Source organism: Rhineura floridana, chromosome 2 (assembly GCF_030035675.1).
Source record: "Rhineura floridana isolate rRhiFlo1 chromosome 2, rRhiFlo1.hap2, whole genome shotgun sequence".
NCBI lineage: Eukaryota > Metazoa > Chordata > Lepidosauria > Squamata > Rhineuridae > Rhineura > Rhineura floridana.
In genome coordinates, this window is record NC_084481.1 from 184,179,901 (window position 1) to 184,197,023 (window position 17,123).

The following is a 17,123-nucleotide window of genomic DNA, read 5'->3' on the forward strand; positions in this document are numbered from 1 at the left end:
AGCTTGATGGCATTCACTGCCTCTTGTAGGAATGGACTCCACAGTTTAACTAAGTGCAGCATGAAAAAGTACTTTCTTTTATCTGTCCTGAATCTTCCAACATTCTACTTCATTGCGTGTCTAAGAATTAGAAATGTGCTTGATATCTCATGGAAAACTTTTGAAAACTGTTTTATTAACAGTAGATTCTATTGATAAGTGATCAAGATAACTGGTCAATACAAACACAGAAGTACGTGGAACTGGTATGGACCCTTTACACCCTGATCTTACTCAACACATATTGACTTTCTACTTGCACTCTCCAATCTCCTAACAAATAGTTTCTAGACTAGGGATCAAAGTAGTAAGAACTATTTATTTATTTATTTTTAATTACTTATACCTGCCTTATGGCCAAAAGACCCTCAAGGCGGCTTACAAGAAAAACACAAATATAAAAATATATCAACAAAACAATACAATTTACAAAAATTAAATAACAAATAACATTATTAAAAAAAACAGCAAATTACAACTTAAATGAAAACTGCCTTTTGTTTATTAGTTTTGTATGTCACTTTCTACACCCAAAGCCATGTCTACGTAGTTAGATGACAACTATCAGCATGTCAGGCTAGCCTGTGTGTTTGCATTGATTTTCTATAGATCCCTTTTCTATAGATCTTTTTTTGAAGAATTGTGATATTTCCTACATGGAGATATCAAACCTATACAGCTATGTACGTGTGATTCAGCCTTGAACTCATCTAATTCAAAATTTGAAATGGCTATATTTGCAGTCTTTCAGGACCATCTGACTTAGCTACTAACTGCTTAAATTATTTTTGGTCTTACAAAGTTTGGACAAGAATGCAGCTTTTTGATACAGGCATATCTCTACCTCTCCAGCATATAGCTCTGAAGAGACCAACAGTAGAAGCTAACGATGGACAGCATTGATTGGCTGGAACCATTCATGAACCCTTCACCTCCCCAGAATTATAGAATCATAGAATTGTAGAGTTTGAAGGGATCTATAAGGCCATCGAGTCCAACCCCCTGCTCAGTGCAAGAATCCAAATTAAAGCATACCCAACAGGTGCCTGTCCAGCTGCCCCTTGAATGCCTCCAGTGTTGGAGAGCCCACCACCTCTCTAGGTAATTGGTTCCATTGTCATACTGCTGTAACAGTTAGGAAGTTTTTCCTGATGTTCAGTTGAAATCAGACTTCCTGCAACTTGAGCCCATTATTCCATGTCCTGCACTCTGGGACAATTGAGAAAAGATCCTAGTCCTCCTCTGTGTGGCAACCTTTCAAGTACTTGAAGAATGCTATCATATCTCCCCTCAGTTTTCTCTTCTCAAGGCTAAACATGCCCAGTTCTTTCAGCCTCTCCTCACAGGGCTTTGTTTCTAGTCCCCTGATCATCCTCATTGCCGCCCGCTGAACCCATTTCAGTTCGTCTGCATCCTTCTTAAAGTGTGATGTCCAGAACTGGACACAGTACTCAAAATGAAACCTAACCAGTGCCAAATAGAGAGGAACACGATTTGAAAACTATATTTCTGTTAACGCAGCTTAAAATTGTATTTGCCTTTTTTGCAGTCACATCACACTGTTGGCTCATATTCAGCTTGTGATCAACAACAATCCCAAGATCCTTCTCGCATGTCGTATTGCTGAGCCAAGTATCCCCCATCTTATAACTGTGCATTTGATTTCTTTCTCCTAGGTGTAAAACTTTGCACTTATCTTGTTAAATTTCATTCTGTTGTCTTTAGCTCAATGCTCCAGCCTATCAAGATCTCTTTGAATTTTGTTTCTGTCTTCCAAGGTATTAGCTCTCCCTCCCAATTTTGTATCATCTGCAAATCTGATGAGCATTCCCTGCACCTCCTCATCCAAGTCATTAATAAAAATGTTGAAGAGCACTAGGCCCAGGACTAAGCTTTGCAGTACCCACTCATTACCTCCCCCCAGTTTGAGAAGGAATCATGGATAAGCACTCTTTGAGTGCGATTCTGTAGCCAATGGTGGATCCACATGGTTATTGTTCTATCCAGCCTAAATTTAGCTATCTTGATAATCAGAATATCATGGGGCACTTTATCAAAAACTTTACTGAAGTTGAGATATATTATGTCCACAGCATTCCCACAGTCTATCAGGGAGGTTACCAGGTCAAAAAATAGATAGGATTAATCTGGCAGGATTTGCTCTTGATAAATCCATGTTGGTTTCTAGTAATCACCGCGTTGATTTCAAGGTGCTTACATATTGACCACTTTATAATTTGCTCCAGAATTTTCCCAGGGATAGATGTCAGGCTGACTGGTCTGTAGTTCCCAAGTTCCTCCTTTTTGCCCTTTGTGAAGATAGGGACAACATTAGCCCTCCAGTTATTTCACCCATCATCCAGCACTTCACTAATGTCTCATAGTCTCAGTGATGTTTTAGTGACACTTACAGTTCTGAGCAGAACATGGGCATGTGCAAGGCAGAAACATTAGGAAAAATGGGAAGCCTTGCACGTGTTCATTTGGCAGCTTGGTAGTATCACCAGAGTTTCACTGGCTGATGCAGTGTTTGATATGTAAATGTGTTATGTAAACTGCAATGCTGATAGGGTTTCTGAATAAGAAACTTGCTGTAACTTCTGCTTTACTATTACATCTGTCTTCCCAGAAAATTCTTTGTAATAAACTTCAGGAAAGTAAATTTGGACAAGTTCAAGGAACACGAGAAAATGCATTGCAGCTATAAATTGAATAATAAAATTCCTGGGTATGTGTTGCTGTAAATAGTGCTTTCAAAATTTGTCATTCAGCTTATTTAAAATTCAGAGATATGAAAGGGAGAGTGTTCCCTCATTACAGAAATAATGGGATTTGGGCTTTTATAGGAGTTAGACAACTGAAACAGTTATAGAATACATTTTATTAATAAGCAGAACATCTGTATATAACGTCCACATGCTGATAAACTGTGCAGTGTTACTTTACAATGAAGTCTTATTGGGATTAACATTTTGAACAGAAATACTAAAAGGCATTAAAACACCCATTCTAAATGAGATTGCATTGTCTTGTTTACCCTTGTTCATTAATAAGCAATCTGTTAACTGCTAGCACACTCCAATTGTGGAAGTGCAAGCTGATTAGTAAGTCATTCAGCTACTTTATGGATATAATCATAATTTTTGTTGAAGACTTTCAGTTTAACAATTAATTTCCCCTTTATTCAAAGGAATATAAAAAGGAATATATACATATAGATATTAGACATTCACACCGCTGTTTTGTTTTAGGAATTCAGCTTAGCACTGGTTAGGAAACACAAAACTTTCTGAGGAAAAACTACTTTTCTTAAAAACTGGAGTTTTTAAACAATGGCAGTATTTAGTTTTCCCTCTTGGAAACAGCAGTTTCATTTAGGAGTTAGCACAGAAAAAAAGTCAATGTTTTTCAGATGCAAACATCTATAAACAGCTCTGATATTTTTTATGAGGCTTTTCTTATTAAATGTAATTCCCTACCCCCATCCCGCTGCTACCACCTTCTCCCTAAAAGGAAACCTAAAATGCTAGGGTGATAGCTTAGATTTTTCTCATGGGGTTATGTACTTTCATCTGTAGCATCCTGCAGAAAGAAACAGATGTTTCCACATTGCACAATTTAAATTGCCTAGTAAGCCTCTGAATGTGAAGAAGTCTTCCGTGCTATAATATGGTAGAAAATACTAGATCCAAAGCAACTCAGTGAATGAAACACAGGGAGGGGTTAGGGCTGAAGGATTCTCTTTTTTTTGGACATTTGTGGTGTCATTTTCCCCTTGGTATTTCTTAACACTTAAGCACTTAACACATTGTAACGTTGGCTGCAGATTTGTGCAGAACAGCACAAACAAAGTAAGATGTAGGATGAATGGACCAAAATAAAGAGAACTAACTACTAGTCACAATGGTTATGTGTTCTACCTCCACTGTTGGTAGCAGTATGCCTCTGTATACCTGTTGCTGGGAATCACAAGTGGGGAGAAGTAAATCCTATTGAGTTCAGTGGGACTTACTGGCAGTTAAGTATAGAATTACAGCCTAAAGGTGCACTCCAACTTGGATGGAAGTGGAGACTGGTGGAAGCAGAGCCAGCGGAAGGGGCCGCCACATCCATCCTCTCTACGGGAGTCGCCAGGAGGGGAGGAGGCTGGCTGTGCTGGCAGTGCTCGGTGGTTAGAAAACTAAATGCATTTTCCTTCTGCCACCCTTTTCCCCAGCATATTAGCTGCTGGGACAGAGGGGTGCAGGACTGAGCCAAACAGGCTCAGGATGCAGTGTAAGTTCGCATCCTCTAGGTTCCATTCCAACACTCCCCCCGCAATGCCCCTTTTTCAGGCCTCCCGTCGCCTCCACTTGCACTGGTCTCAGCTGCACCAGCTGGGCCTTGGCTGCACCCAGGTGACAGAGTTCTCTGGCCATGTCATGGCTGTGCCCAGGGGGTTCTTGTTCTGGCAGAGCTCGGTGCTGCCAACACCCTTCTGTCTCTGCCGCAGCTACACCACATCCTGAAGGACCTCAGCCCGGTGTAACTACCAAGAGGATTGTGCTTTTAGTCATTAATATATATGTCTAGGGCTGCAGCCTTGATGTCTATGAAATCAATATGACTTGGACACCTACATCAGCTTGACTACATGCGGGAAATAAAACATACTTTAGTTTGTGCCCATAAACAATAATTCTGATAATTTACCAGACATTACTTTGATGTGTTGTACATTTTTATTTCCCAGAATATTATGTTTGGTATTGGTTGGTTTATGCAGCATTTTAAACATAGTTTTTAGTCTGACAATTTATATACCACTTAATTATAATTGTTTCTAAGCAGTGTACAAGTAACTCAGTACAATAAAGATAAAAATCAGTTAAAACTTTAATATCAACATTCAATTAAAATGCTTGCTGGATTTTTAAAAAATGTCTTCTGCAGGCACCAGAAGTTCAGCAGGGCCATACCCTTCATTATCCTCTCAAACAGTGTTGTAAAACAGGCCATTATAATTTTTTCTAGATGGCGCATTGAGAATGAGCTTCTTTTGTTTCAGCAACAGTGTTCCCCTACCACCGCCAAACACAATGTGGCTGCCATAAAATAAATAGGGGATTCATTTTGTAGTATGGTGCTATCGCCTTATAAGTCTTCACAGCAGCACCACACATTCTAGGATGTTGATGATACTTAAGTGGACATTTTTCACATGATAAAACCTATATCCATTATAGTAGCTATACTGAAATTTTGTCACAGGGAAGTGTTTTCACCAACAACCACAGTATTGCTGTCACCTAATTAGGCCTACACTCAGGACTCTAAATATTGGACTATTCTAGCATTTATACTCAGTATAAATGGAATAGTATGAAACTAATCAATGACTGTAGTCCTGTTTGTCTTGAAATATTTGTCATCAAATAAGCCATACATTAATAGAGGTTGATGGGATAACTAATTTTTAGAAGATTGCCCTGCTTTGGAACAAGGCAGAAATCCTTAATTGTATAATGCATTATGCACTAGAATTTATAGTGCTATATAATGTTAATAAAACAACAACACTGCCCTGTGTAGTGCAGTGTATAATTTTTATACCTTAGTGGAATATAGTGCATTGACACTGACCATTCTTCTGTCCACAGTCCCTCTGCTGCGAAATTAAGCAGAGGCGCCGAGGCGTAGGCTCAGTGTTGCGTTTGTGCCAGCACCTCCTTGATGACCAAGATACCTGTAATATGAATGCGGATCACCAGTCAATGCAACTGATAATTGTAAATCTTGAAAGGAGATGGGAAGCCATAGTCATGCAAGCTGTCCAGTGGCAAACTAGACTGCAGAAGAAGTTGGCAAAACATCCAGTAAGTGAACTGCCTGATGTTCTTTCCCTCCAGACCTATCCATATGAGGCATATTTTTCCAATGTCTCAGAATTCTTTCATCTTACTCTTGATATCTTCACCAAAGGTGCAACAGCTAACCAAATAATTAAGTTTCTGTACCTTTCTCTCAAAATGATCATGTCAAGGGAATCAACTGATTAATGAGCTATGAACGAATTGCATAAACGTTTGAGCTTTGTTTTTAACTACATAGATTCTAATCCTTTTAAGGCACTGAATGGATTTTGCAGAATTGAAATCAATGGCAGATAAGGGTAGCTAATGCTTTTATGGATTAGACCAAAACATGTATTGTTGTTTGTGATATGATACAGTACAATCACTTGACTAGAATTGTATGAAGCAGATCATGTACTTATCCTATACATCCAGTTTGTCCTGCACTAGTACGTGCAGCACCAACCTCAACCTTTATTACCAACAGTGTAAGAGAACAGGGGAAAACTGCTATGGAAGTAAATATTTTGTACAGGTTTAAAATATATGCGCTAGAATTGTCTATGTCTAATCTTGTTCAGCCTATCCTGAGACAGACTATCCAAAATTTAAAGCATCCTTTAAAGGCCCAACCTTTCTGTGAAGACTATGGAATCCTGTCATTGGCTGCAGTGGACGGATTGACTGATTTAATTTGTGTCCTGCTGTATGACCAGCATTGCTAAAGTGGCTCACAACATTAATACAATCCAACAGGAGCATCTCTGTGTTGGTGTCTTTGCCTGACTTTATCCCTCTATTAGGGCATTTGGTTTTACTTGGCACTGTGTGTGTGACTCCATGTGAAGCAACTCTTTGCCTGCCTTCTGGTTTCTAGTTCTTTCTTATAGGTCAGCGGTAGTCCCGCTGATCCAGGAGCAGGACGTGTGATAGATATGCAGATAGAGTTTCGGCTTTATTTCCCTTAAAATATCAGTGCCTGCCAAGAAGCTGTACTGCTTTTGTTGTGTTGTTGTGTTGTTTCCACTTTTCCACCTTCTGGAATTTACTGCTCTCTTCTGCCTGAAGCAGAGGCAAGCGGCAACTGTGAAAAAGCTCTGCAAGCTGCTGAACATACATGTAAAGCATCACAGCAACTGGAGCCACTCTTGTCTTTTTCATGCGAGCTGCTGCTGCTGGGTTTAGCTGCAGTTCCTCTAAATAAGCTGCTATGTGCTAATTAAAGGCTAGCACTACTCTGGCAGCAGGAGTGAAGTAGTCTTGTGGCTCTATTAGGATAGGAATCGATTGGGAGGTGAGGTAGGGGGAGTGTAAAAGCACTGTGTGTTTTCTTCATGTCAGGATGTCAGAGAACATCACAAGCTCCACACTGCTTTGTTCCCACTTTGCCTGGGGTAACCTAGATTTGTTTGCCAGACTGAATTACCTTTTACCTGGTAGGGAGTGCAACTGCTGAGAAATGGCAGCGATTAAGAACTCTCACTATAGATATTTTAATTATTGGTTTTATTTTTTGTTTTGGGGAGACCTCTTGCTATCTATCTATCATCTATCTGTGAAAATTGGGCTATCCAATTCTACTAGTTTCTCAGGTGATAAAAGAGTTCTTAGAACCAGGATGCTCTAGTTGGAACTGAAATTAGTTAGTCTCTCTTGCATTCTCTCTCTCTCTCTCCGCCATCCCCTTCCAATTCTAAGCTGGCTTGCTACAGCATTTCCTTTCATTTAGTTCCTGTGTAGTCATTTCTTGGGCTGATCCCAAGATTGCTTTCTCTGCTCAGCCTATCTCTCTGTACTTGATGGTGTGCCAGTCTTGGCTCATGAATGGTATCCCTGGGAAACAAGTATATTTTTTTTATTTGAGGTTGTCCACAATATACTGTAATATATGAAAACAAATGGGATGTGTTTACATCTCTCATGGCATCTGACTCAGTGTTGGCAAGAGTCATTGACAGTGAAAATGCTGGCCTGGATGATTGGATGTGTTATAGAAGTTCAGGAGTTGCTTCCATCTTCTGTTCTTTTAATACATTTATCAACATTTTCCTTTGTCCATTTTTCTTTTCATGATCCCTAATAGCATCCTATTATTATTGCTTAAGGATTATGTTGAAATAGCTTGAAAAGAGCTTGGTGACTTCTTAGCACCTTTTAAAAATATTGTTTTGCTATTTTTAAAAGATCTTTTTTGCAATTTCCACAGTATTTTCTCAGAAACAGGTAGTTTCTCTAGGACTGGATAACAGAAAGTAGATGATTGTTTCTCATATTGTCAGTGTATGTCAATATGGAATTTGGAAGCAATTAAATTGCTGTGATTTTTCCTTAAAGTTCTGGAGTATTCCCCAACATCCTCTCACCATCCAGTCATGTGTTTCCTAAAGTATATTTGCATGAAGTTTTATTTGTATGCTTGCTTGCTTGCTTGCTTGCTTGCATGCTTGCGTGTTTGTTTGTTTGTTAATATCCCACCCTTCCTCCTAGAAGGAGCCCAGGGCAGCAAACAGAAACACTAAAAGCACTTTAATATGTTGTAACATATTGAATAGTAAAACATATTCAAACAAAACATCTTTAAAAACATATTAAAACAAAAATGTTTTTTTTAAAAAGCTTTAAAAAAAATCTTAAAAAGCAATTCTAGCACAGACACAGACTGGGATAAGGTATTCTTAAAAGGCTTGTTGAAAGAGGAAGGTCTTCAGTAAGTGCCGGAAAGATAACCAACATAGGCAACTGAACAAAAATCCTTCAGTTTGCCTTTCCTTCCCTTCCCTTCCCTTTCCTTCCTTCCTATCTCCACCTGAGGGTCACTTAATCACTCTGCTCTGACTAAATGCAATATCCCAGAGGTGGGAAACTTGTTCTTTTCCAAATGTTTTTGGACTGCAATTCCCATCAACCTGAACCAGCATGGACACTGGTCAGGGGTGATGGGAGCTGTAGTCCAGCAACACCTGGAGGACCATAGCTTCCCCATCCGTATTATACACTAATGCCTTTCTTCAGAAAAATATTAGCTTTGAAGGCATGACCAATGACCTTTTTTGATGCCTCACGTCTCCTCTAGTCATGGAAACAACATAGACCTAGGATAATAGTTACCTACTTTTGGCTCCAAGTATTTATTTACTGAATTTATATCTCGCCCTTCTTCCCGAAGGAGCCCAATCTATCAGTCAGCTACCAGATGCAGTATAATATATATGCACCTCAACATCATTGCTCCCAGATAGTCTTTACATAGGGCACTAATTGTATGCACCCTTTCCAGGGAGTAAGCCCCACTGAACACAGTACAAAGTAAACTTGCATAAGAATGTTCTGTAAATAGACTTTGTAATAAAAGCCTAAACAATAGATTGTAATGGAAAGTTGAAAAGGACCTTGGCCCAGATCTCTATTCGTTTTACTCTCCTTGCTGTCTTCCTTTTATGAAGGCTTGTAGAAGCTGATCATATAAGCAGAATTACTATGCCTACAGGGGCTCAGGCAAAGCAGCCCTTCTAAAAGAAAGAATATATTGTTCTTTTCAATTCATTACCTGTGATTTCACTGTCCTTGCTTGAAATCTGTCATGCATAAGAAGCCCCTATTCTTTTTCTTTCTTACACAACTTAGAAGCTGTTAGTTGCCACATTTTGAGTCAGTATCATTTAGGCTTGGGATTCCTGCCTGATTGAAGTCTGTTCCTGGCTCTCTGCAATATTTCTGACTTAGATTATTCATGTAGTTTTGAGAAGTGCTTCCTTTCCATCATGCAAATTTTCCTCTGCTGCCGAACACTTCTGTAAGTACACTGTACTATGTGTCCAGCACAATTCCCATGTGCATTGGCTTTGAAAGTATGCTGTACATCCAGCCACTTAATTGAAAATAATAAGGCCACAATAAATGGGATGGCCTTAGGGTATAACACCCAAGGGATTCAATTGGTGTCACTCTGCATCAATGTCCATGCATCATGGTAATTGAGGTAACATAACCAATTACCACATTTTAATTAGAGTTGTAAGAACTTGGAAAAAATTGCAGTGGTGAGACAGCTCACTTTTAAAAAAACATGCCAAGCGTTCTATTTCCAGAAGCCTTTTTCTTGGATGCTTATTCTTAGGAGTCAAAGAGGTTGCTGAAAGTACCATTTGAGAAGAGGTTGGGAAAAAATCCCAGATTCTTTATAATGAATGAAAAGCAAACTTGGAAAACAAAAATGTGCTAAAATGCTGCATTGCCACTGAGCTGATATCCTCATCCACTTCTTCTTTTGTTCTTCCCTGACACTTGCAGGCAAAGAAAACAGTCCTTCATAAAGTTGGCCCTGAATTAAGTATCCTTGTTCTTTGCCTTTCCCATTGGTGAACTGCTTAGAAAAATCAAAATGGCTTGATGCTCATTACACATTTTGAAAAATCACCTATAGAACAGAAAAAAATGAACTAGTTTTGATACACATCGTCACTCAGTACCAACAGTGCTTGGCATCTGAAATGGCTTAATTGCAAACTAAATAATTATTTTGTAAAGCAAGAACAAGTGGGGAAGGAGGAAGTGTAAGAATTTACCATAGACCTCATTCTGTAAACTGGTGTAAAAATCAGGAAAGAAAGACAGCATCCTGCACAACTTATTTGCTCCACCTATTTTCCAATAATATCAGAGACTTGATCTAAGTATTCTACAGGATTTTTTTCAGGGAGGGGCATAGAATATACCCTAAATATGCAAGCATATATTAGCATCCAAGAACAGCTCTCCATTTCTGGAACATCTGGTGACTGAGTGGCATGGAGGCTTAGGTAGACCTGGCTTCTGAGAAACTTGTATTCCATGTTTTCTATTATTATTCAGTGGGTGGCCCTGATGTCCATTTGTGGATAGACCTGGCACCCAGGAGACTTTTTTTATTCCACTCACAGCTGAAACGTTCAGTGATTTCCCTGGTTCTCTCCACACCTTCTAGCCCTTATTAATTAACTGCACTGTTGCTACAAACAACTGTGCAGCTCCCCCACTGCTTTTCCCTAAAAATAACCCCAAGATGCCAGAATAACAACACTGGTCCACACTTCAGGGCTGTCATACACTACTCTAGCTCCACTCTTCCCCAGCAAAATTGGCCTAACAACACTGGGTTAGCTTACGGTGGGTTATGCCAGTCCTACAGTCTCAGCCACAACCCTGCCCCCTGCAATAAGGGTGTAATAAATGTTTGCAAGCTCATTGAGTGTGTCACCTTTCTAGTATAAAAGAAGACCTGAGTTAGAAAGATCACAAACTCCTGTCTCTGTTGCTGCATTTTGTTCTTGGGTAGACATGCTACTGCCATGTCACAAGTACACTAACATCCTGGATATGCTTTGGGACTGCAATCATTTTTAAAGGTTTAAAAATGAACCAAGAAGTTTTTTTTCCCCCTAGATAATGGACATGTAACTCTAGCCGCTTTGCCTAATTGGCTAGATCTGCTTTTTTAAATGCCAGTCATTGCTATGACTTCACTCATTGCATGAAAACACTGAAAGGTGTTAACAGGCTAATTTTTCCCAATATGAATGGGGATAATAATACCTGCACATTTTGCTTCATATTTTGAGGGATGCAGAGGGTTTTTCTCGTGTGCAAACAATGTGCAGATCTTCCCCACTCAACATTGGGAAGGTCAGGAACTGAGTATGCAGAGTGACACATAAAATGACATTGGGTAGGTCCTGCATGTGTGCTCCTGTCCCCGTTCATCGATACAGTAAGCACCTGAACACACTTTTACAAGAAAGAAAGAAAGAAAGAAAGAAAGAAAGAAAGAAAGAAAGAAAGAAAGAAAGAAAGAAAGAAAGAAAGAAAGAAAGAAAGAAAGAGAAATCTGAGAATCTGGATATTATGGGTCATCCAGGGAGTGCAACTGTCCCCTTCCCTTCTGCCTTTTCTACAAATGAATACCCTTGTCTACAAAAGGATACCCTTGTCTGGGTTTATTTTTGTTTATTTATTTATTAATTAAATTGATATCCTGCCCTTCCCCCAAGCAGGAGCCCAATTGTTGTATTGTGTAAGGAACTGCAATGATTTCAGGGAATCTACTCATTAAGTCATGCTTTAGAACTGTTGTGGCATATGTGCTGACTTTCTGAGAGTTATGTATTCATAAGGGTTTTGCCCAGATGAAGAAAACAGGAAGTGTAGCAGCACACCCATTGTTGTACTTGCAGAGTATCCACTCTTTGGGGTTGTTAGGAGAGTTGGAAGAGGTTGCATGGGATCTGGAACTCATTCCCCCTTCTCCTTGGATGATTGGTGATCAGCTGTGTCCAGGCTGATAACAGTATGGTGCATTCAAGTCAGAGGATTGTGTCCTCTCTGATGTAGGATGTATAAAAAGAGCCATGCAAGATCAGATCATAGATCTATCTAGCCCACCATCCTATTTCATAGAAACATAGAACAGTAGAGTTGGAAGGGGCCTATAAGGCCATTGAGTCCAACCCCCTGCTCAAAGCAGGAATCCAAATTAAAGCACACCTGATAGGTGCCTGTCCAGCTGCCTCTTGAATGCCTCCAGTGTTGGAGAGCCCACCACCTCCCTAGGTAATTGGTTCCGTTGTCATACCTCTTTAACAGTTAGGAAGTTTTTTCTGATGTTCAGCTGAAATCTGGCTTCCTGTAACTTGAGCACGTTATTCCATGTCCTGCACTCTGGGACGATGGAGAAGAGACTGATCTTCTCTGACCCTCCTCTGTGTGACAACCAGGAAGGTCAAGGCCACATATATTGATCTCTAGATTCCCAGCAAGCATCTTTGCTCATATTGCCAATTTCTGTGGTTTGTGTTCTGTTGGGATGGAATACAGTACCCAAATCCACAAGATGATACGCATCTACATTAATACCACCAAAATTACCAGTTACTATTTAATCTTGGTTGGATTAAAAACTATTCCATTGGTATACTCCTGACACCTGTTAGATTCAATATGAATTGAGAAAACAGTACAGAATGTGACTTTTTCCATTAGCATGAAGACAAAATTGATGCAAAATTTTAAATAAATATATTAAAAAAACAAATTAACACCACAATCTCAACCATTTCTACTCAGATGTCCTATTGGAATAGCTCTAGGACTGCAGCCTAAATAACAGTGAAATTTCTCTGTAATGCCAACATTGATTGGTCTATAAATGAGACTTTAGTGCATTTATTTAGACTGTAGAGTTCCCTGTTTTGATAGTCTACTGTTTGCAATATATTTTTGTTAATATTGCAAGAGATTCAGTTAGATTACTGTGCCTGCATAAAAGCCCATAGGTTCCAAATTTCAGTTTAACTGTTTGGAATTATACAGCCACGAGTGTAGCTGTGTACTATAGCCAGCATGGATTTTTAACATTCCGCAATGTTAAATTGAAAATACCATGCCATTCTGGTGCTTTCCATAAGCTCATGTCAAAACAAACCTTACAACATTTATAGTCCTGAAGTCAGAAATGCTTGCTTAATAACCCTCTAAATTTTCATGATGATGCACAAAACACTCAGAGAGAATAGAGACTTCGAAGTGTACAAGAGAAAAAAATCCAGGCCCCTGTTGTACTCTTTCTGTCAGAGTTCTCATAATGTGTTGAAATTAATTAAAAACCTTGCCCCATACTCTGTCCTTCATCCTCTGAAGTTTAAAAGTTTTAAAAATGCATGCCTGATTTTTAATTAATTTAAGAAATTTAACATTGAAGTCTATTATAATGTCTGGCATGCTCATAACTGTCAGTGTTCTAAAAGCCAGACTCACAGCTGTTTGGCTTGGCTAATCAGGAGGCCACAGCCACAGCAGTCCTCTATTTCACTTTAGACAATCATGGCTTCCCCCAAAGAATCCTGGGAAGTGTAGTTTGTGAAGGGTGCTGAGAGTTGTTAGGAGACTCCTATTCCGCTGACAGAGCTCCAGTGGCCAGAGAGGTTTAACAGTCAGCCCATCTTCTGGGATTATAGCTCTGTGAGGGGAACAGGGCCTCCTTCAGCACTCTTCACAAACTAGACTTTGAAGGATTCTTTGGGGGAAGCCATGACAGTCTAAAGTGAAATAAAGGCCTGGTGTGGATGTGGTCAGTGACAGCCTAGGTTTAAATTTAGGTGGGAGACCACATATGCCTGCTGTAGAATAAACAGGTGGGGGAAACCCTGAAAAACAATGATACTATTCACAATGCTTTTCCTTTGGAAAGGAAAGGAGCTTTCCCTCCACCCACCCAATCTCCTCCCCTCCTTCTCCCCCCCTTCATTCCCTTCCCCCTACTCCCCCTTCATCCCCTTCCCCCTACTCCCCCTCCATGCCTCTCTCCCAAGTCAGTTTCACCTATCCTAAACATGATTGTACAGGAGTAAATCCCATTGAACTGAAAACACATGCAAATGGTCAAACCTTCCTTCCCCTCCTCCTCCTCCCTCCTCTCCTCATCCCCATCCAATCCCCTCACCCTCCTTCCCATCTCCTGTCCCCCCCTCCTCCATGGTTAGTTTTACCTATTTTAAGCATGATTGCATGGGAGTAAATCCCATTGAACTCTATAAGCATGCAAATGATCATGTCTGCCTTTCTCCTCTCTCCTTTCCTTCCCCCTTCCTCCTAACAGGTTGAAAACATGCATCTTGGGCAGGCCAAGTTTGTATTTTGCAACAACTGGAGTCATTGCTCAAGTAGCAACATATTGTAATCAGTCTGATTTTACATCAAACTACAGTTTCAGATTTAACTGTTTATGCACCCAAAATAGAAACAGCACATAACCTCCAGTTTTAAACACAAAAGCCTGTCTTCACCATCACATGACACTGACCAATAAAAAGGCTTTGAAATTAATAAAAATAAATTTGACACAGGTTTCTAGGATGAATAATGAGAGAAATAAATTTTTCTAGATTAGATTCTCTCTAGAAACAATAGTAATACAAGCATGAAGCAAAGTACGAACACCAACAAACATATAAAAATGTAATTCTCCTTCTTTGGAGATGGCAGGTATTGCCACCACTCACCATATGCTCAGAGGCACATGTTGCTAAATTCTTTCAAGCCTCACAGGAAGTCAATTGGACTGTGGAAGACCAACCTAAATTGTGTTTACATTTTGACAAATTTGTAGTATCTCAGAGAGGAGGTCAGGTCTCCTGCTCCCCGGTGCATTCACTATAGCTGCCCAATTTCCCTGCTTTTTGTTTGATAGAAATATATGTGGGGTATAGGTACGTTCTTAGACCACAAGGTTTTTTTGACTGTTAGTGAATTACAGTTTTAAACGTCTCTGATTTTGAATTTTGATAGAAAAACTGCTGTCTTCCCACTTCAGGGCAATGTTTTATTTAATGAGTGCCAAGGGGTATGCTCATTATACATTTAAACATAAACCAAAAAAAAATGGGAAAAGTTGAGGACACTTTGATATGGAGATCCTCCTTCCAAAAGCAAGTATCATTGTACTAAAACAGGTTCCTGTATTTTAATTTTCATTGCGTGGTGTAGCAGAACATCTCAAGCTAAGTTTGCTTCAGGTGAACACTCAAATTTATTATAACATTATAATATGCCAAAACATTTTAGCACAAGCTAGCCATTTTGAAAAAAAAATTCTTTGCATTTTATCATTTGCTTGTGGGAAAAGGACACCTTTTGGAGAGCAAATAAGAATAGTGTGTTGTTGCCTGTTGTTGACCAACAGACATAAATATACACATAAAAATCTACAGCATAGCCATTTCCTTGTATATATTTTAATGTATTTCTAATGCACCTATGTGTTTCTATATATATTTCACAGTGAAATGTCACTCCTGAGATAGGTAAATTGATGGTCATGTAGAATTTTTCCTTTTCTGTATCTATACAGCTTTTGTATCATCACAGGAGCTCTAATCCATATTCAGGTCTCCATATTTGGTGTGCAGTAATATGTAAATTACCTAGCCAGCTGCATTAAGCAGTGTTTGTTTATTCTATTTCTTTTGGCACTGTGTGCACCTGACTCTCTGCCAAAAAAAAAAAAAAATCCTGGCTGCTTCAGGAAACACTATTCCGGAGAAGGAAGTTTTGAAAGGAAATGTACATCACAAATGAAACTGCACAGTTTGAAAGCAGCAAAACCAAACCAAACGTTCTGCTCCAGGAAATATTGGTGTTTACAATGTAAAAAATATTGTGTGTGTTATAATATAATGAGGACTCTGAATCTCTTTAGAAAGCTCTGTTTGCACTGACTCTGTAAACAAAGATGCTGCACTGAAAGCCTGCTACATTTGGCAGTTTGGCTGCAAGGAGTGAAAGATGAACAAGGGTAGTTTAAGGAAAATAATTTCAACATGGCATATTCATTTCTCTGAATGTGTGGTGTCTGAATGCATTTGGATTTGGACAGCTGTGGGGTTTTAAGTGTTAAAAATTGCATTAATGATGTATCAAGCTCTCTCTGCTTATGCCGGCAGTCCTTTCAATCTTCCAGTCTGACACTTCCTCTTTTATCCAGCCAGCTAATTTCCCCTCTTTTGTGAGGAGTAACTGTTTTCACACTACTGCTTACCCAGCAAGCCTCCTCATTGTTTCATGCTTAATTATCTTCTTGAGCTTCACCTTCTCAAGTGAAGAGAAAAAGACTTGGGCCTCCCCATGGCTCTAATGAAAGCTCAGTTTTATAGATGCACTGTGTGAATAAATGCAGTGTCTGATATAGCAACATAATAAATGAGTTCCTAAAGTTTATGGAGTCATTGCTTACGCAGTTAGTTTACTCAGCAATGTTGAAAGATGCCAAATTTTGCTGCTGCTATTATTATTATTATTATTATTATTATTATTATTATTATTGGGGGGAGAAATTGTCTTACTTTAATTCATCATGGGACTGGAATCCATAAACCTATCCCCAGAATGCTACAGATTGTACAAATGCATCACATTTACCACACAAAGACACACACTTCACTTAGACAATCAAAAATTATATTGATGCCATTAATATCGATATTTGTTTCCCCGGTGCTAGTGGCTTTTAGTGCCCGAGTTGCTGTACACATATTGCAACTCAAAAGGCCAATATATCTACACTAAAATCATAGCATTTTGCTTCTGTTATTAGAACTGCTGTGCAGTTTTGGAGAACACTTCTGAGACCAAAATCACTTGCTTGCATGCAGTTGGATGTACTTAAGCACAGGCTCTCAATGCTCATCGATCTATCAATAGTGCCAGCTCCTAACCCTTAAC

The 17,123-nt window shown here is 39.3% G+C and overlaps 1 protein-coding gene across 1 annotated transcript in view; it reads left to right on the plus strand.

Annotated features, from left to right (window-relative positions):
• The window catches only part of LOC133377466 (A-kinase anchor protein 6-like), a 282,604-nt gene that overhangs the window by 232,676 nt on the left and 32,805 nt on the right, over window positions 1–17,123 (plus strand). Inside the window, exon 11 of the mRNA XM_061611610.1 lies at window positions 5,679–5,894. Within this exon, the coding sequence (XP_061467594.1) occupies window positions 5,679–5,894 (216 nt within the window). The remainder of the gene's footprint in view (window positions 1–5,678; window positions 5,895–17,123) is intronic.